This window comes from Tenrec ecaudatus, chromosome 18 (genome assembly GCF_050624435.1).
Source record: "Tenrec ecaudatus isolate mTenEca1 chromosome 18, mTenEca1.hap1, whole genome shotgun sequence".
Taxonomy (NCBI): Eukaryota; Metazoa; Chordata; class Mammalia; order Afrosoricida; family Tenrecidae; genus Tenrec; species Tenrec ecaudatus.
The window spans coordinates 67,431,594-67,453,367 of NC_134547.1; the positions used below are offsets into that span (position 1 = coordinate 67,431,594).

General features: G+C 43.6%; 1 protein-coding gene across 1 annotated transcript; it reads left to right on the top strand.

Moving 5' to 3' along the window:
• The first annotated feature begins 288 nt into the window (after positions 1-288).
• Positions 289-9,629, top strand: CLEC3A (C-type lectin domain family 3 member A). The gene is made up of 3 exons (XM_075537438.1): positions 289-403; positions 7,104-7,187; positions 9,238-9,629. The coding sequence occupies exons 1-3, from the start codon at positions 289-291 to the stop codon at positions 9,627-9,629; spliced, it is 591 nt and encodes a 196-aa protein (XP_075393553.1).
• The last annotated feature ends 12,145 nt before the right edge of the window (positions 9,630-21,774 follow it).

Below are 21,774 nucleotides of genomic sequence, written 5' to 3' on the forward strand. Positions count from 1 at the left end.
AAAGGGGAGAAAGCAGGCAAAATCCAGATGCACTCTGGAAAAGACACAACTAGGAAACACAGGAGGAAAATAAAAGTGTCTAACACGAGGCCTGAGAACAAGGGGCTACCTTATGCTGCGGCCAGCAGAGGCGGCAAACCCATCATCGGCGGGGCTTGCAGCCAACCGTCGCTGCTCACGCTTATAAAGCCGGTCACAGGCTTTCCCTGGCAAGATGCAGCTGGGCTACCAACTTGCTTCATCCACAGCTGCTCAGAGCGGCCTGGCCTGCCTGCCCGGGAGAGAGTCATGGCCAAGAGGGGACTTGTCATCTGCATCCTGGTTATCACCTTGTTCCTGGACCAGACCACCAGCCACACTTCCAAGTTAAAAGGCAGGAAGCACAGCAAACGCCGAGTGAAAGGTAATCAGCCCCTCTCCCGGCAAAGCTGCTTGGACAGGGAAGGGGCTAACTAGTGCCCATCTCACCTTCCTCCAGGAGCTGGTCCTTGGGGACAGCTCCCGGCCATCGGGTAAATGTGAAGTTTCAGGGGCTTGAGGGAACTTGTCATTTGCCAGGACAATTTGCTACATCTAGATATCATATGCCCTCCCCCCCAAAAAAAGAGAAAAAGAAATCATATGGCAGGGCTTTTTAAATTTTGTTTTTTTAACTGGTAGAGTGGCAGCAAGCAACATACACACACACACACAACTTTTTTCAGGTTAAAATCTTCCCTATTGCATAGCCATTGCCAAGTGGACTTAAATTGATCTTCAGAGGGAGGTTCCTGGGGTAGGTGGGCATCTGGTGTTCTGAACGGTGTGGCAGGCCGAATAGATTATTAGTAGGTTACACTGCTTTTCATGTACATAAAAGGTACTTGTACACTACTATAATCTTATTGAGTGTGAATATACATATAACCGTGTTAAATGTATTGCAGAACAGCAGCTACTCTCTGTGGCTGGCATAGCCCCCTATGCCACTGGGCTGCTAAACTGACTAAGCAGCTATAACTCTATAGCTCCGGCAGCACCTGAGTAGTCTATACTAATATGGACATGTCTTCATGGCAGAGACATCGAACCACTCTGTAACGTAAAAGGCTTCGATGACCAAAGTCATACATTAGTGTTTGAGAGAGATATTACAAAACGAAGTCTCCATGGCATCCCACATTTGGGATGGCTTGAACTGGGCAAAATTGGCTTGCTTGTTAAACCAAAGCAAAAGCTTTCAAAGGACCAGGAGGATGGCGCTTTGTAATGCGCTGAAACCAAAACAAAAGAAGAAAAGCACCAAGGCCCAGGGTGATGTTCAGTCCAAATTATACTCAGTCAAAGGTATTTACATATTTTCAAGATGTCTTCAGCTAAATACCAGGGCACTACTATTGCCTTCTTAATTTCTTTTCATTGATAACACAACGCGCGTGTGCGCGCACGTGCGCATACACACACCTAAAATCTTGATTGGACCCCAGACGTGAGCAGCCCATCAGCGCAGCAGGGTGTTTGCCATGTTCTGTTTGATTTGATACAGAGAAGTGACCTTTTCCAGGGACTTTCACTAAAATCTAGGTCTGATGTCAAGTTCTTCGTGTGGGATTTTCTTCTTATACAATGTTATACTTCCCTGAGACCTCTTTTAATGAGAACCGAGGGTTTCATGTAGCTGAGGATGTCTCTTGCTGAAGACGAGGGCGGGGAGGAGGAGGAAGAAGCGAGACAAGCAGGCGGTGTGGCTGATGGCTGTGGTCAGCCCGTTTCACCGCTAGGCGGGTGACCTTGTGGCAGGGAGTCGTTGGGCAGGGAAATGTGTGTGTGTGTGTGTGTGTGTGTGTGTGTGTGTGTGTGTGTGTGTGTGTGTGTGTGAACTGTGGGGCTTTTGAAGAAATGACAGTTTGGGTCACAACCATGTTTTTTTCTGTCTCATTTTCTCTCGATAGACATATGCACAAAGCACAAACTGTCATTTATTTAATTCATTGGATAATATCCAATTGATATCTATCTTAAAAGGAGCCCTGACAGCATAGTGGTTATGAGTTGGTCTGCGATCCACATGGTCAGCAGTTCGAAATCACCAGCATCTCCTCCTCAGAGAAACATTAGGATTTCTATTCCCATGCACAGTTACAATCTCAGAAACCCACAGGGGGCTACTATGAGTCAGTAATGACTTGGTGACAGTATCATCCTCTCCCTGCAAAGCAGGTTTTACTAATTTTTGCCATTAGACCAAAGAAGATCAATTCTACAGTAAATGAAGCAATGAGCTATTAGACTTATCAAACAACTTTTCTCCCCGCAGTCTCCACTGGCCATATCACACACGTGTACACACACACACACACACACACACACACACGGACATGCACTTCTAAAAATCTTTAAAAACCTGAACATAGCACCAAAGTATGTAAACTAAGAAGCAAACCCCCCAGCTCATCTCTCAATCCTCTCTGAAGAATTGTCCACTGTTAACTGTCCAGTGGTAATATTCCTGGGCCTTTTTTTTCCTTCCAAATGCACAATTTTAAAATGGATATTTTTACAACTGAGCAGTTGGCAGACAATGAGTTTCTTTCATCTGTTGAATCCTGTACAGCCACGGATGACAGTGAAGCATGAGGAAGGAGGCATGACCTCATTCCCTTAACAGCCGTGTGATATTCCACTGTGCATCCAGGCTATGATTTATAGGGTCCATTCTCCCTTGGCAAGCTTGTATTCATTCATCCATCTCGCTTAGAAACAATGTCCCAAAGAACTGCTTTGTGCACATAGATTGATTCCCATGCTAGCATGCTATGATATATATCTACAGAAGTAAGATGATAAGCTTCTCGCACCTACTGTCTCCTGAGATGACAGCCCCAGCCTTCGCTCTCCTCTGCAGTGTGCGTGTATCCATTCCCCACCTGCTGCCAATACAACATCCTCTCATCATGCCGAGCCTTATCAACCTGAGAAACAAAACCCAAGCCACTTTCTACTGAATTTCTTTTACTGTTACCGAGGCTGAGCACTTTTTTTTTCCATATGTGCATTGGTCATTTCTTCTAAGAATTGTTTCTGCATTTCTAAACTGGACCTGCTTTTGGAGAACAGCAATAAAACGGAAGATTGTTTTTTAACTAAATTGGTGATTGAGAGGATTAGCTGCAAACTCGAGGTTTGCCTGGTACTTCATAGCAAAGTATGTGTTGCATTCATGAGTCAACCGTCCTTTCTCATGGTGGAGTCGATGCGGCATGGGTGCCCTTTGTTGCATGTACACAATACTTCACACTTACCAACAAGGAGAGCAGCCACCTGGAGAATGATGCGGGACAAGAAGCTAAGAGGGCTGGGAGGTGACTCTCATCCCAGCAGCTGCAGTTTTGCATTTTGGGTGCCTTCTAATATTTATTCTGGAATGATTCATCCCTTCTAGGAAATTTTGGGGCTACTAATATTTCAGAGCTGAGTAGTGGGATGCTTTAGGAATTAATGAGTAGCAGTAAGTGAAACAGAGGTGGGAGACCCAAGATGACATTTTCCTGACTCGGAAATTGGGAAGACCTGGCCTGAGAAACATACACTTAAAGGCACCATGAATTTGGCAAGTTCAGAACAGGGACCTTCATTTAAAAATCCAGGACAGCAATAGTCTGTAGATGGCACCCCACAGAGAAGCAGCTGTGGCCAGTTCTTACCACACTTTTAGCATCTCCTCTAAGACACTTAGGGACCAAGGAGGTGAAGGCAATCACTGCAGAAGATGGGAGAAGAACAGGCGTGAGTCTGTGAGGTTCAAATCTTGAATCTGCACCTTACTAGCTCGCTGGGTGACCTTTAGTCAATCTATGGATTTCATTGGTCGTTCTAAGAAATTCACCGTTCTTTTCTTTCTTTCTTTTTTTTTAAATTCACCTTTCTATGTCTCTTTTTTTCCTTTATGTGAAATAGAGCTAATGATAACGTTTACCTTATGAGATTATGGCGAGGATTGAGCTCCTGAGCACACCGGGGATGGGGTAGGGGGGCGAGAGAGGCACAGGGGATTTTAATATATATTTTTAATGATTTATTATTATGAGTCCCGGATAAACTGTCAACCTAAGATCCCATCAGATTTGGCATTTTCAATTTTTCAACTTTTTTTTTTAGACTTCCTTCTCGTGGGCTAGTCAAGAACAGCTGGGAAGACTCTTTAGGACAGCGATTCTCAGCCTGTGGGTCGAGATCCCTTTGAGGGGTCGAATGACCCTTTCACAGGGGTCGCCTAAGACTAAGGTGACCAGACCTCCCGCTTTTGGTGGGACAGTTCCGATCTTTAACAATTTGTCCCGCGGTGTTTTAAAAAAGTTCCGATTTTTGGAAAGAATGCATGACAAGCTAGGGAATGGCAGGAGAACAGGAAAGGGAATATACATAATGCCATTCAAACAGCTGCCGATTTGTTGCCCGTAGATGTGAAAAATATTGTTATTAAAATATATTCTTATTTCTATATATACACTGTGCACGTTGAAATGCTTTAAGAATTTTGTGAAAGTGCGGAAGTCAAATATCAGAAAATACTTGAATACAGTAAAATGTGCTGGTTAGCTCTTTTGCCAGCTGTCGAAAGAATTTTGAAAATATATGATTCTTTGAAATCCTACTTTCTATCACAGAATAAATGTCCTAGAATTTTACAAGAGGTTTTTGAAAAAGAATCTTCAAATATCTGGCTAGAGTTCACATAATCAAACAGCTCTTTTTCAAAATGCTATAAAACTTATTGAAGGTGACAAAATTTTGGTAATCAAAGTAGCAAATGAAGTTAATAATTTAAAATTTCAGTATCAAGAGCAGTTAGAAAATAATTTTCTTCCGTTAACTATCCATAATAGTATAAGCCAGCTAGAAGAACAAGGTGCAATAAATCGTGCAGATATCATGAATCACGTTAAAAAGTTCTATAGTAACTGAATAGATTATTTAGAAGAGTGGACGGTACATTACAATGATATTGAATATTTTCATTGGGTTACATTAAAACAAGAACTTAATTGGAACGATGTGCAAAAATCATTTAATCATATTACTCAAAATTTCCCATATAGTAACATTTCCAAAAATGATCTTCTGAATGTGGTATCATTATTAAAAAATTATATTGATAAGGAAAAGGTTAAATCTTGGACATCAGCAAAAATCATAATAGAGAACTAATGGTTAGAAATATTTCATCATTTTGAAACAAACCATGTTCCATACAATGAAGCACTAAAAATTGTGGAATACATGCTGTCCTTACCAGGAACTAATGCTGCGACTGAACGCGTTTTTTCTACGGTAAATAAAGTGTGGATATCAGAAAAATCACAATTAAGTGTTGAGACTCTGAAAGCCATTTTATGTGTGAAATATAATTTAACAAATTCTTGTGAAAAATTTCATGACATTTTAAACGACAGCAATCTACTAAAAAAATTCACTCAAATGAGAAATGTGCCAAAGAATAAAATAATGCTATACATAATTTTAAATGTATTATATTTATAAATTGCACTTATGTTGGCATTTAAAAATATATAATACTATTTTTGTGTTCTATGAAAATTTTTGTTGCTCCATATAGACCACATTTTTAATCAAGAACCCCCTCCCCCCATCAATGGTGTCCCGCTTTACCAATGTTAAAATCTGGTCACCTTACCTAAGACCATCGGAAAACACATATTTCTGATGGTCTTAGGAACTGAGACACTGCTCTTCTGTCTGTCAACAGGCGAGTCTCAACCTTCACACTGACTTTGGCTTTTTATGTATACTGTCGCAGAATGTAGCAGCGGAGCTTACTGTTGTTATATTAAGACTGTTACCCATGCTATACCATGCTTCAAGACAAAATTTCATTTATTTGTCATTAGAAATAAATATTTCACAATATATAATGACATACTGTTTTGTGATTCATCACTATGCTTTCATGATGTTCCATTTGACACAATGAAAATACATCCTGCATATCAGATATTTACATGATGATTCATAACAGTAGCAAAATTTCAGTTATGAAGTAGCAACAGAAACAATTTTATGGTTGGGGTCACCATAACATGAGGAACTATGAAAAAGCCACAGCACGGGAAAGGTTGAGAACCACTGCTTTTGGCTCATTCCCTACATTCCACTCCAATCAGGTTGCTGATTGCTAATAGACAGGAATTTGTCCTTGACCCTTCCGGCCACATCCTTTCCCTTTGTGACACCACGCTTCTCCATGGAGAGGGTTTCTCCCTCCTCGGAGCAATCATATGTGATCATCAGCTGGGAACGGAGCTTAAGGACAGGAGAAATTAGAGCCCCACATGGGATTGAACCTGAACTCTGCCGCTTATCTGCCCACCCCCTTCATTCATGTGGCTCATCATCAATGGGGGTCTCATTTTCTTTCCTTCAGGACCACATGAAGACCGCTGAAATATTTTACAGACCAAAAAGTGTTTATCACTCAACAAATACTGGCAGTGCTCATTAGGAGCCCTGGTGGTGCAGTGGTTATGTGTTGGGCTGTGAGTAGCATGGTCAGCGGTTTGAAACCACCTGCAGCTCCACTGGAGAAAAACGGGGCTTTTGACTCCTGGAAGCAGTTACAGTATTAGAAACCCACAGGAGGTCCCTATGAGTCAGCATGGACTCGATGGCAGTGAGTTTGGTTTGGCTTGGAGCTGTCCCTATTATGTGTGAAAGGAGCCCCCATGGCCTTGGGTTTATGACCCCAAGGTCAGCAGTTTGAACTCATCTGTCACTCTGAAAGAAAAACAAGTCTATCTCCTCCTATAAAGATTTACAGCCTCAGAAACCCTAGGAGAAGTTCTACTCTGTCCAGTAGAGTTGCTATAAATCAGCATCAGCTTGCTGGAAGTGAGTTTGGGGTGGGTGGTTTTTTTGGGGGGTGGGGGTGGGGTGGGGACAGAGTTCTGATCAATCTTCTTGCCCAAGTTTTCATCCTGTGTTATTTTTTCATGACATTGGACTTGGCATAATCAAAACTAGCCTCATAGTGGAATTTCAATTCTAAGACTTCAACTATTTATTTTTCTCTAATCTTAGACTTTTCGTTTCTCTTCTCCCACCCCCAGAGAAGGATGGAGACCTGAAGACTCAAGTTGAAAAGCTCTGGAGGGAAGTCAACGCCCTGAAGGAAATGCAGGCCCTACAGACAGGTAGGTGAGGCTCTGCTCCATGTACTGGTGGCTTGTCCCAACAGAAACAGAAAAAGGAATGGAGCGTCAGGGATTCAAAATGCACATCCTATTCTGGAAGTCACCTTGGAAATGACATACTGGCACGCCAGAGATGTGTCCCGGGATTGTTACACAAGCCAGACCTCGATGCCCAAAGGTGGAAGAGAGAAGCATTTCCAGAAATCAGATTGGTCTGTCTTCCAGTTCTCCTAGCGTCAGCCAGCCTGTGGATGGGCGGCATGGATATGAAAAATAGGTATTTCGGGAGTATATTGTGGAAGTCAGCTGTAATTTATTTCTAATGGGTAGTGAAACATAATGGAAGCAATTATAAGCATGGCCTGGCTAAACTATGAGTGCTTTATGTTCCCTGGATGTTTACTAAGTGCTCAGTGGAGAGCTGAGGTTCAGTAAACACAGGCTCACTGGGGCCCTTCTGTACAAGAGAACACTGGAAATGCCACTGGCCAGGACCACAGCTGGCCCGCAGGGCAATGATGCTCCTCTTCCATGACAGTAGAGTCCCCGAAGGAACCCTGGTAGTGCAGTGGTTAAGCACTGGGCTACTAACTGGAATGTCATCGGTTCAAACCCACTCTGCTTCCATAAAGGTTAAGGAATCACAGGAGGTGGTTCTAGACTGTTCTGTAGGGATGATTCCTGATCCACTGTTACTAGTAGGTAAGATTGCTTGGGTTGAGAGCTCGGGGAGCTCTTCTACATGAAGGGGAGAACTGGGGAGGCACAGGAACCCCCTGGCACACATGTCTAGACCTCAAGGAGTCAATGCCCTGTTTACAAAATCCCCAGAAACAAAACTTCCAGGATTCCCTCGAGAGACCTGCCAATGACAAGAAGCCCTGCTTCAGGACATCTGAAGCCATGCTTGTCATCAACTATTTGTAACTCCCAGGCCCTGATGTACGCTGCCAACCAGGGGCCACTTTTATCAAAACAATGTTGCCTAGTAACACAGGAGATGTATTCCCCTCCTAAGCTTTCCAGGCGATTGGAAGTCGAAAGTAAAGTGTTAGTCAAATGCTTGTGCAGGAGAGGGACAGAGTTTGTTCACCCTCTACTCACAACTGGACACTACAGATACTTTATACACACAAACTGCACATCAATCTCCGAAAAACCTTTAGAGCGAGGCGCTTCCACACTAGAGCCTGGCTTTCCAGGTGAAAAATGATGCCACGGGGCTTGCTGAGACTGATTTTCCAGAAGTAGGTCACCAGGCCTCTCTTCGGAGGCACCCCGGGTGATTCGAATGCCAACTTCTGGTGAGCAGCTCAGTACCACCCAGGCACTCCTATTCTCTTGCCAGGAGGCCTAAAGCTGTCTGTAACTTTGGTTCCTCCTAGATACACTAAACTGTTGCCAGAGCTTCAGTTAGCTGGGCAAGGAAACCACTGACCCTCCTTAGGCTAAGTCAGAAGTTGATTTAGTTCTTTATTTTAATAATTATGAAATAGCATCTAGTTCCTAAAGTCACAAGGGAATTCCGGCATTAGGAGGGAGGCTCAAAAGTGAAATGAGAAGTAATGGAATTTTTCTAGTCATTTGTTGAAGGCCCCATAAATAGCTAGCAACACAAACAAACCGACCTGTGTTTATTGAGTAGCATGAAGCATTGAGCTCTGTTACGGGCGGACTTGGGTTTCTTACAGTATGATCGTGGTGCTCTGTCAGTTACCTTTTTACTTGCTAAGTTGTTACAACTAACATTCCCCAACTTCAACACCCTGCTCTGTAAAACAGAGGCAATAAAAGAAGACTTCAATAAGTTGTTGCCATTATTACTTAAATCCGTGATATAAGATGGCTTATGATATCATAACCAAAATATGATTATAAATTAATATTCTATGAAATGCCTGGCACACATAAAACCTTTGGTTAATGTTAACTCATCATTACCATCACACACCATTCATTCCACAAGCATCCCCGGATATTTGCCAGGTCTGGCCCTATGTGTCTCACACTCAAAAAGCATCTTACTATGTCTGATTTCACTCCTTCACAGTCTGTCTCCGAGGCACAAAATTTCACAAGAAATGCTACCTGGCCTCCGAAGTCTCGAAGCATTTCCACGAAGCCAACGAAGACTGCATCTCCAAGGGAGGCACCCTGGTGATCCCCAGAAACTCAGATGAGACCAATGCCCTCCGAGACTATGGGAAGAAAAGCCTGCCTGGTGTCAACGACTTCTGGGTGGGCATCAACGACATGGTCACCGAAGGCAAGTTTGTCGATGTCCATGGAACTGCCATCTCCTTCCTGAACTGGGACCGGGCTCAGCCGAGCGGTGGCAAACGGGAAAACTGTGTCCTGTTCTCCCAGTCGGCTCAGGGCAAGTGGAGTGACGAGGTCTGCCGGAGCAGCAAGAGATACATCTGCGAGTTTACCATCCCTTAAAGGGTCCTCCTCAAGCGTGTTTTCCTTCCAAGAAAGAATGGCCATGATTTGTAGACTGGAGGTCCCCAAGACTAAGACAAAATAGAAAAGCTGAGGCTCAGTTCATAGTGGTGTAGCAGTCTGTTCATTTTCCCATGCTAGGTGGACAGCGGGTGGGTGGAAGAAAAACACTGAACCATTAGCACGTGCTTAAAACACCTTCTGCACAATGAGCTACCCAACTCCTCTCTCTTTCCTAGGGCCTCTCCGTGTGTCAACTCTGCCTCTCTTACAAGTGCAATAGTCTCGCACCTCTTTGGCTTGAGGTAGCTTAGGCTACTGGGAAAAAAAATTCCTCTTGCAAGTTTAGTGTACATTTGATGGACGGGGATTTCTAAAGTTGGAGATCCTTTGGTGCTACATAATCCAATCACTTTCAGTCCTGATGCTCAAACTGTTCAGTCTTGTCCATCATCCCTTATGGGTCCATTTATCTTTCTCATGTCTTTGCTCTGCTCACGCCCCTTGGATTTGATGAGGATCCTGGTGAGGCTGGTATCCAGCTTTGTCCATCAGCGTGTGAGTGTCTCAGAGATGGGCTTGATTTGACTCCTTTTCTTTCAAGCTCGCCCTCAACCCTCTTTCTTTTAAAGTCTCTGCAGGGATTCAGAAATACTGAGGGAACTGATGAGGCCCATGGTTGGTCATTTTTGACTTCCTGTATCACATCATCATTTCCGATTTGATTGGGTGACATAGGGCAAAGCAGAAGCAGTCACTTATGTGGGAAAAGCAAAGAGAAAAATGTGTACTTGGTTCTTGGTTTAGCACCTCTTGTGAAATTGAGGAAGGATATGACACTAGAAGGCTTTCAAAGTGTTTGTGGAAGAATTCTATTATCTTTTAATTCCATTTTTTCATAAACTCTTTGAAACACCCTCATATATGTTAGCTTCCTTTCCCATATATTTACATATGCATATTTCTTCGCCTTCATTAGAGATTTAGGTCTATTAGAGGCAGCCAATCTTTGGAGGTTGAAAATTGGATTGAAATAATACTATTCTGAAATCAAACATCTATGTAATTCCTTATTCTGTCAAATGCTATTCTTCTAAATTATTTAACTAGGTTGTGTAAAATAATTTCATTGCTTTACTGTGGAATTACAAAGTTGAGGCTTGGGGAATGGAATTTTTTTCCAATACAGAAGCAAAGCAATCCTAACTCTGTTTTGCTCTTCAAATAAATGCTTTTTCTGCTTTCAATGTTAAATGTGTCTTGTGAACAACATCCTGCTCTGCAAACTTGAAGTAGGCGTGCTTAGAATTCAGTTTTAGTTCTTTTCACTGCACAGAAATAAAATCTCAATTCTGATTAGTGTGGATGGATTTGGATCTGAGTGCTGGTTTTTGAACTATGCTGATTAAATCAAATGGCACAATCTGAAACAAAAGATCATGGATCTGATCAAACTAGTGATCCAGATATTGTGAACAGTTTTACCTGAGAATCAATAAGTAAGGTGGCAGGCCATCTGGAGCTTAGATTGTTCTTTTGCTCGTGGAAGTTTGTCCACATTTTAGCTGCAGGTTTTATATTTCAAGAGGAGATGGGTTAATTTCTAACTTCTAAAGAACAGCTGCAAAGGTTTGGCAACTCATCATGCATTATAACAGAATTACAAGATTGAAACAAAGGAGAGTAAAGTATAAGAAACCCCAGCAACCCCCACAGTGGGGTGAACCAAGAAGGGAACATAACAGATCAGCCAAACCACAAAGCCCCCGAGGAGCCCCCAAATAGACTTCAGGCTAGAAGGAACAGTTCCCAGAACTCTCCAGGACCATTGGGGAGATAGCCATCAAGGTCAGTGGACAGATCTAGAATTACCTGTGCTTTTTCAGGATTTTTTGCTAGTTATTATTTTTATTTTTCTCTTTTTATTCAATTTTGTGGTTTTCTTTCTATGTAGTCTACATTATTGTTGGTTTGCCTACCTATATAAAATGGGAAGCAAGCTGTTGGAAAAAACAATGGGAGCAAAAGGGGAAGAGGAAGTGGGGGGAGGGAGCAGTGAACAAATAAGGCCATAGACTGGGGAACAACTAGGAAATTAAAATCAACAAGGAGGACATAGAGATCCTGGGGGTGATGGAGCAAAAAGTAATCTAGCTGAAAGGAATTACTAAGAGGCAGAAGAAGGGCAAGCGTGATGGTGGGGCAGGAGGAAGGTAAAAGATACCAGGGGAAAGATGTAGGAAGCAAAGCTATGGATAGGCGTATAAACTTAAGTGTGCACTTATGTAACTATTTTAATTCATAAAAACAGATGTATTGGCTTATGTACATATACTTCTATGGCAAGACATTGAGGAAGTAAATGAACTTTGGGCCTCTGCTCAAGCCCTCTCTCAAGCAAGTATACTTTGTTTTAACAACCTGGCATTCTGTGATGCTCACCCTGCCACCATGATCACTGAAGACAAAATGAGTGCACAAGCAAATGCGGTGAAGAAAGCTGATGGTGCCCGGCTGTCAAAAGATATAGTATCTGGGGTCTTAAGGGCTTGAAGTTAAACAAGCAGCCATCTACCAGAGAAGCAACAAGCCCACATGGAAGAAGCATACCAGCCTGTATGCTGTTGTGGATATAACAGCCTCATGAGGTGTCCTCAGGATCAGGTAACATGCATCAGAAGACGCCAAACAAGCAAAAAACATATTGTTGAGTACAAGGGGAAGGTGTCAGAGCAGAGACCCCAAACCCATATGTAGACAAAGGGACATCCCCTCACAGAAGGGTCTCAAGGAAGGGATGAGTTAACGAGGGCACAGTATAGCATCAATGAAACACAGTATTTCTTTGGGTCCTGGAGGCTTCCTCACCCATATCATTCATGACCCATATCCTTCCTTTCACTGTAGGCTAGGCCGGAGCATGTACACAGGTACAGATAAGGGCTCAGGAATCCAGGTCAGATAAACTCCTCAGGAACAGAAATGGGAGTAGTGATACCAGGAGGGTAGTGGAAAGGTGGGGAAAGAAGGGGGTGAAACCACGGGGGGAAGGGAGATATGAAAATAATGATAATTCATAATTTATCAAAGGGTCACAAGTTGATTGTGAGGGAAAAGCAAGGAGAAAAATGTATACGTGGTTCTTGGTTTAGCACCTCTTGTGAACTTGAGGAAGGATATGACACCTGGGGGCTTTCAAAGTGTTTGTGGAAGAAGTCAATAGTGGAAGAGTGGGTAAAAAGAGGAGCTGATACCAAGGACTCAAATAGAAAGTATGCTTAGAAAATAATGATGGCAACATCTGTACAAATATACTTGATCCAATTGATGTATGGATTGTTATAAGAGCTGTAAGAGTTCCCAATAAAATTATCTTACAAAAAAAAAGAAACCCCAGGGCCTGGCGGGACATCAACTGGATGCTCTCTGCTCTCAGCTATACTGTCTTGGAGCATTGAGATCTCCCTTTCTGCTCCCTTGTGGGTTATGAGTTAGGCTGCTACTTGTGAGATAAACAATTCAAAACCACCAGCTGCTTCAAGAGAGAAAGATGAGACTTTCTATTTCCATAAAGATCCACGGTCTCAGAAACCCACTGACTAGTTTACTCTGTGCTATGTGGTTGCCGGATCGACTCCTTGGAATTGACTTGATGGCAGTGCGTTTCATATTGAAGATAAAAGGCCAGGGAAATCCCCTACTTTGGGTCAGCTTTCATCCCATCCTAAAGGAGCCCTGGTGGCGTACTCATTACACATTGGACCACTGGTCACAAGTCAGCAAGCTGAAACCACCAGCCGCTCTGTGGGAAAAAGATGGGGCTTTCTCCTTCATAAAGAGCTACAGTCTCAGGAGCTCACAGGGGCAGTTCTGCCTGCCCTAAAGTGTTGCTCTGAGGTGGCGCTGTCTCGAGGGCAGTGAGTTTGCTTTGCTTGTTTCCCCCACCGTAATTACATCAATCACACCACAGAAGATGATCACAGAATTCCATAAGTGACGCGGTAGATCACTGTATAACTGCCCAACAGTAAGAAGTACAACCAGAATGCTTCTTAGAGGCTAAAATGGTGAGACTTTGTCTCATGTACTTTGGACATGTTGTCAGGAGAGACCTGTCCCTGGAGAAGGACATCCTGCTTGGTGACGTGGAGGGGCAGTACAAAAGAGGAAGGTCCTTGACCAGATGGACTGACACAGTGGCTTCATCGATGGGTTCAAGCATAAGGAATTGTGAAGCTTGCGCAGGACCAGCTAGCGTTCCCTTCTGTTGTACAGACTAGGGCTGCTGTGAGTTGGAACAGAGTCGACACCACCTAACAACAGTGCCTCAGTGGTTCATCTTTAGGCGTCCATTTCACTATTGGTGATTTCCAGTTTTCCTCGATTTGTACTTAATGTATTCCATGAACCTATTAGTAATGGGTGTTTGCAGCTGTGTCTTCTCCTTTGGAGATGTGCTGCATCAGCCAATACAGGTTCCAAAGACTTTACTCCATTCACATTAAGATCCACTCAGCTTGGAGGAGGCAGCTGGGGGTTTTGAATTGGTTACCTCACAAGTAGCATCCTGACACAGACCCACAAGGGAGCAGAAAGGGGGATCTCAGTGCTCCAAGACAGGATAGCAGAGAGCAGAAGGCATCCATTTGGTGTTTCCCTAGGCCCTGGGGTCTGGCTGGGGTTTCTTATAATTTACTTTCCTTTGTTTCAATCTTGCAATTCTGCTCGAATGCCTGATGATTTGACAAATCTTTCTTGTTTTTCTTTAGAAGTTCGAAATGTTGGGTGCCTTCTGACCTGGGGGGCTCATCTTCAGGTATTTTATCAGCAATATTTAGCTGCTATGCATAAGATTATCAGTGTCTAATCCTTCAGAAATGGACTTCTTCATTATTTCTACTCTTAGTATGGAAGCTCCAATGAAACTTGAGTATCAAGGGTGACTCTGCTGGCATTTGAAAGATGGACGACATAGCTTCAGCATCACAGCAACACAAAAGCAAATAAAATGACAGATAGTGGCGAGGAAGCACCACCAATATTCACTGGAAACACAAATGTGGGTATTCCTCAGACATGACCAAACACCAGCCAAGTTGTTCTCAGAATTTGAAAGTGCAGGACAAGAGTCTCATGCAACAATTCAGTCAATTGGTGTAACACAGCTCACAGAAATTGCTATCTGTATACCAGTGCATTGAGTAGAATCTGGGTTCTTAGAAAACTTGCTAAGAGCCATCTAAGACATAACTGCAAGTATCTACCCACCAGGAGCCAAATAGTAGGAAGGTAACCAAAAACTCAGAGAAAACAAAAACAAGAACAACTGAGCCATCACTTCATCTACCCAGAGACCAGAAGAACTAGATGGTATCCAGGTACCACCACTGATCATTTCGGCTGGGCTCACAATAGATGGACCGGAATAGAATGGGAGGAAAATGGGGAGTATAACTCAGATTCTTTAAAAGAAAAAAGAGGCAGATCAACTGGAATGGTGTAGAACAGAGGACCACTGAGACTACTGCCCTGAGATAACCTAGAATGGACTCTATCCCCTGAGCTTATCTTTTAGCACTGTAGATTGATGCTCCACTTCAAAACCTCTTGCATGACACCAAAAGGTCAACAGGTACTCAAACACAGTGGGAGGAACAGGGGAAAAAGAAAACCCACAATGCGGAGAAAATATTAAACACATGTGATTAAAGTAACCAATGTCATGGAACAATTTTCACAGATAGTGTCAACTGGAAGCCCAATTTGTTCCGTAAGCTTTCACCAACAACTAAATAACAGTTCTTTATAAAAACAAAAGGCCAAAAATCCCATGGAACACACACCCACCCTGAAGCACCCACAGTTGCGATGAGTAGAAACCAACTCAACAGGAACTGGTTTAGACTTTCTTTTGGTTTGTTTTGCCCACTGGGCATTATCGAGCAAACAACAATTAGTCTTTAGAGAGGAATGCAAAGTAGGTTTCAACTAGTAATCCAGCTCCTCCATCTCCATGAAAGCTGTTGGGCCTAGAGTGTGAAGACGTGTCCTGAAGCTCCTTGGAAAAACTGCCATGACCAATTAACATGCTCAATTAGCAATTAACCTCTACTGGATGTTAGCATGTATGCCATATAATTACTCTCCCTAGGTCAAATAGCTGGCTTCCTTTAGCTATCAGGAAATCTTTAAGAGTCCAACAGCAAATGTCCTCTTCAGGAAGCTGATTAACTTTTATGTGCTTGCAGACCACCTGGGACTCTTGTTAAACTGCAGCTTCAGTTGGTCTGGGCAGAGATGTGTCAAACAAGCTCCCAACGAATTCCAACTCTGCTAGAAACACCACACACCCCAATTTATTTTGATTGGTTTTGATAGGATGAGTGCTCCTAACTCATACTGATAAGAGAACCTTGTTTAAGTTTTAATTCTGAGGAGAGTTGCTGTTTCTTATAAATGACATGATGGTAATTCTTTTCTTTATTTGGCTCTTGGTCTAGGTCATAAGTGCCCACACTTATTTGGCTTACCAGCACTTCTTATATAAAACAAAACAAATGAAATTACTCAGCACCCCCTGGCAATTAAGAACTTGCCTATCATCCAGGATAAAGTGTAGGTATCTGCCTTTGCAGGCCCCTGGGTTGTTCTAGCACCACCTACTGGGTGATGTCATTGTCTCTGGAAAACACTGATCTAGGGCAGTGGTTGGCAAACTTTTGAGATATAGCCTGTCCCTTACAACAGCTTAACAATTATTTGAGAGCCATATATATATATTTTTTTTATATACAATATATTAAATGTTATATATAAATATATATTTTAATCATTTTATTGAGGGCTCATAGCAATCCATCCATCTATTGTGTCAAGCACACCGGTACATATGTTGCCATCATCATTTTCAAAACATTTTCTTTCTTCTTGGTATCAGCTCATTTTCCCCCTCCCTCCCCCTCCTTCCCTCATGGGCCCTTGATAATTTATTATTATTTTTTTCATGTCTTACACTGACCGCTGTCTCCCTTCACCCACTTTTCAGTCATTTGTCACCCTGGGAGGGGATTATAGATCGATCATTGTGATTGGTTCCCCCCTTATTTGAGAGCCTTAAATATATATTTACCAGCAAATAGCCTTTAAGTGAAATTATCATAGTTTCATTTTCAATTTTACTTCTGAGCCACATTCACGCACTGAAAGAGCCAAGAGCCACAGTTTGCCAACCCCTGATCTCGGGAAAACATTTAAACTCTTGCTTCTGTAAGCATTCATAACACGTATCAAAGAGTTAGAAGGAGAGCCCTTTTCTTTTAGAGAGACTGAGGAAAACAAGGAGAGATGAAACCAGGTGTGGGGTAGTGCGGCGATGGAGTGACATCATAGTCCGGTACATCAGAATGTTCTACCCAGAGCTCAGTCTATTCTCTGGGAGAGGTTTCAAAGAGGGCTACTGTGTTGACGCAAACTGCACATGGATCAGAGTCCAGGGAATTGAGAGAAGGAGAGATGTTTGACCCAGGTTTGGTTAATGAGTGTTTGTTACTGACTGATCAGTAAAAATGAATCATCATAGCAACAGCAGCTGCCTTTTGACCTCAATTCCTGGCAACTCCATGTGTGTCAGAGGAGCACGGTGCTCCACAGGGTTTCCAATGACTGACTTCTCAGGAGATTAGGAGGCAGTGGATTAAACATTGGACTGCCAACTTTAAAGTTGGCAGTGCCAACCCTCCAGCTGCTCTTCCAGAGAGAGATAAGGGTGTGTGCTTCTGAAAAGATTGAGAGTTGGAAGCTCTGTGGAGCAATTTGACTGTTCCATGGGTATGCTATGAACTGAAATTGGCTAGATATCAGTGGGTTTGATGTTTTGTTTTCTGAGGAGGTTGGTTTTATAAGGAAAACAGAATAAGAATCAGTGCATTTGAATTATGGTGCTGGTGAAGAATAGTGAAAGGGCTCTGGACTGCCGAAAGAACAAACAAATCTGTCTTGGAAGAAGTACATCCTTAGAAGTGAAGATGTTGAGACTTCATCTGACGTACTTTGGAGAGACCAGTTATCAGGAGAGACGAGTTTCTGAAGGAGGACCTGGTAAATGGGAGGGGCAGGAGGAAAAGAGGGCCTTTCGTGAGCTGAATTGACACAGTGGTGGCAAAAATGGGCCCACAAATAACAATTGTGAGGGTGGTGGAGGACAAGGAGGTATTTCAATTTGTCGTACATAGGGTCACTGTGAGTGGAACGGACTCAAAGGCACCTAATAACAGCAAGGCATCTCTGGATGAACTCAAACTTCAGCCTTTCAGTCATCAGGCACACCCATGAACCAGTGCACCCCACCTCACCCAGAACCCAGGGACAACTGATCAGTGAGGACAGGCAATTCAGTGACGCATCAATGAAGCAAGGATTGGGAAGCTTGAGCGTCTGCATCCGGTCTTGTCGCAGGAAAACAAGGAGCACCCTTGAGTCCTGTGTAAGCCACGTGGGAAGGGTGGTGATTTGCAGTAAGCTGATTTCCTCAGCACAGAGACTGGAAGGCTTTCTTGAAATGTTACTATTTTTCCATGTCACAGGGTTCAAATATGGGTCAATGGTCATAGAAACATCAATAACAGATGCCGCTTCCGAGGTAAATGGACCAGGTGGTGGTTTTGAAGAAGGAGGGTTTCTTTCCCTTCCCTTGAGCTGCTTTAGGTGGTGTCTGAAATGAAAACTAAGGAGAGATCGAAAAGTCTTTTCTGAAAAGACTGCTGAGAACATACATATCCTCACCATCTAGGTCGCATCTCGCCAACGAAGCCCACACAAGTGACTCTTTGTGGTATACTTCAGTTACCTATTTTGAAATTTTAACAATCAAATGAGTCTCATGCAAGAGATGCAAAAGGGACCTACTAACTGTAAAGCTGGACAATGAACAAGGAAGACGGAAGAAGAAACGGAACATTTTGAATTATGGTGCTAGTGAAGAATACTGAATAAAAGATGGATCGACTGGGAGAAGAATGAACAAATTTGTCTTGGAAGAAGTACCGCCAGATACTCCTTAGAAGCAATGGTGGTGAGACTTTGTCTCCTTGTATTTTGGACACATTATCAGGAAAGACCAGTCCAGTGAGTGAGACATCATCATTCTTTGTAAAGTTAGAGCCTCAGGGAAAACCAGAAATGCATTCAAGGAAATGGATAGATACAGTGGCTGCAACAATGGGTCCAAAGAATAGGCCTATTGGAATGCAACAAGCCCAGGGAGGTGCACACTTAGCCACACAAAATCACTAGGGCAGCGTTTGCCTGGGGATAAAACTCACAGCAGGAACTACTGTGGGTGGAAGCCCGCTGAGTAGAAATGGTCATAGCAGGAAGGAAGGGAGAAGAGCTGTCATTACGGACACTGTCAACAATGACACGAAAAAACGTGCGTATGAATTGCTGAGTGGAAAACCGATTTGCTCTGGAAACCTTCGTTAAAATCACAAGAAAAAATAAAGAAAGGAAGCGGAACTGGTGGTTTAGGCCAGCGGTAGGCCAGCTGCTGCCGTGGGCATAGGCCTGTAGGGCTGGCTGCGGCCTTGTTGCTGTCCGCTTGGACCGGGTGCTGAAGGTGGTGCTGCTGGAACAGCGCGCTCCTGGCATCCGCTGGAATAAACGCAGCAGATGCGCTGGATCTCCACAGCGCATGGGGGCTGCTGGCACAAGGCCACTTTTCCGCACCAGTCAGCGTCTTCCAAGGGCAACTGCTCAGCCTACTGGAGAGGAAGGGGCAGTAGGCTGGCTTCTGCCTTCTCCTGGGCACCAAGGTGAGAAGGGTTTGGGGGAAGGGGAATGGACTACACCCTGCCTTAGCCTCTGACTCCCAGGGTCAGCTGACCACAGGTGCCCAGGGACGACTGATAGACGTTTGTACGTGTACTCCAAAGTAGCTTTATGTCAGCGAGGAAGCAACGTACTTGCTGAGACTCAATTAACACATCTGTAAAAGGCAAGGAATACTGGGGAACCCCTAGGTCGTGGACCAACACTCCCACTCCATGAACGTTTTTGTGAGGAAGATGGGCTCCTCAGAGGAGCTGCTTAGCAAAAGAAAGTTATCATCGCCAACTGAAAACTCCAATGGCCTTCACGTTCCCAAGGGGAGTCCTGGTTTTGAAGTAGGTTCCACACTGGGCTGCTAACCACAAGGTCAGCGGTGCAAAACCACCAGTCACTCCATGGGAGAAAGGCAAGGTTTCCTACTCCCGTAAAGAGTTGCAGTCTTACGACAACAACAACAAAAGAGAGAGTTACAGTCTTGGAAACCTACAGGGTCACTGAGTCCGAATTGACTCGATGGCAATGAGTTGAGTTTTTCCACTTTTTAGAGTCATCTGCTCAAAAATTAAGAGCCCTGCTGGCTGGGGGGTTATACATTGAGCTGCTAGCCCCAAGGTCAGCTGGAGCCCATGAGCCCAGGGCGTGGTTCTCAACCTTCCTAATGCCGTGACTCTTTAATATAGTTCCTCATGTGGTGTGACCTCCGACCATAAAATTATTTTTGTTGCCACTTCATACCTGTCATTTTGCTAGTTATGAATCGGGGGACCCCTGTGAAAGGGTCATTCGACCCCCAAAGGGGTTGCAACCCACAGGTTGAGAACCGCTGGTCTAGGGTGAAATATGGTACTGCCTGTTCTTTTGCAGCCTTAACGTCTAGGAAGCCCCATGGGGCGGCTCTACTCTGTCCTGCAGCCTCAGTACAACTTGAGCAGTGAGTTTGGCTTAGCTCAAAAGTAAAGCATCACATGGCGTTGAGAAAGGAAGAGAGAAATTTCCCAAGCACCTAAAGACTCAAAAACTCCAAACCAAACTCACTGTCATCGGGTGGATTTCAACTCACAGAGACCCTATAAGACTGAGTGGAACTGCCCTGGGGGAGGTTTCTGTGGGGGAGTAGAAAGCCTCATTTTTCTCCCGCGGAGCGGCTGCTGGTTTCAAACTGCTGATAGGAGCGCACACAGAAACCACTGTGCCACCAGCAGTCCTTATCAAAGACCAGTGGGAAGAAAATGAAAATCACACTAGTTTTTCAAGGTGTGGATTTAGCCAGAATGAGCAACCTAGATCAGCTCTCCGGTCTCTTTTTGGAGGGTCAATACGATGGATTCTAATACGAGGTGCCTTTCGAAGGTTACATTTAATAACTAACCCAAAAGGCGGGGTGGCCGTATAACCTTCTAGTAGTACTGCCTTTTCCCTGATAAAAACTTACATGGCATGTGATGGCAAGAATTTTTCCAAAGCGTTTTGAGTCCCATTGTAAGGCTACTCAAATGTACCTAACGATTTCCTTGTGAGCATTCTCATAATTACCACATGGTGTCGATTTTCACTGTCTCACGTTGTTACCTGCTGTCAAGCCAATTCCAGGTCACAGCAGTTCTGCACGATGGAGCAGAATTGTCCCTAGAGTTTTCCCGACCTTTTGGAGAGCAGATAGCCAGGTGTTTTCTCCTCTGGAGTCAGGTTTGAACTGCCCACCTTTCAGTTAGCTGCCCAGTGCTTATCGATGACCTTATCAGGGATCTTTACTGTCTCCGTTTAGTGATCAGGAAATTGAGACCCAAGTAGATTAAGGCATTTGCTTGAGTTACATGGTTTCCAAGTCACAGAGTTGGAAGCAGAATTGGAATCCAGACATAGATGTTACATAGATGTTTAGAGGGTCCCTGCTCTTCCTAACTCCCCGGGCTGTCCCCATTCTGACCAAGTGGGCAGTGTTGCATGCTCCTGTACAAAGGGTCAGAGCTGATTGATGGCACTTACCAGCAATCATCTAGCTAATCTATTAGCACTAATAACGTGAGCTAGCGTTTTTATGTAGGTAATCTAGCGAGTAGGCTCTCAAGGTCAAAGACAATGCCCAAAGGAAATTAAGTACCTTGCAGTGGTAACTTGCTAAATAGATTAATGTTGTTTGTGGGTTTAGCAAAGGGAATTTGCATCGCAATCAATAACAACAGATTCTGATCAAATGAAATGAACAATTAATTTTTGCCCCGTAGCATACACACAGACCACAGAAATGAAATGCACTAAATTGTTAACAGCGATTACCTCTCAGTGATAGGGTTTTATTTTCTTTTTCATAGTTCACATA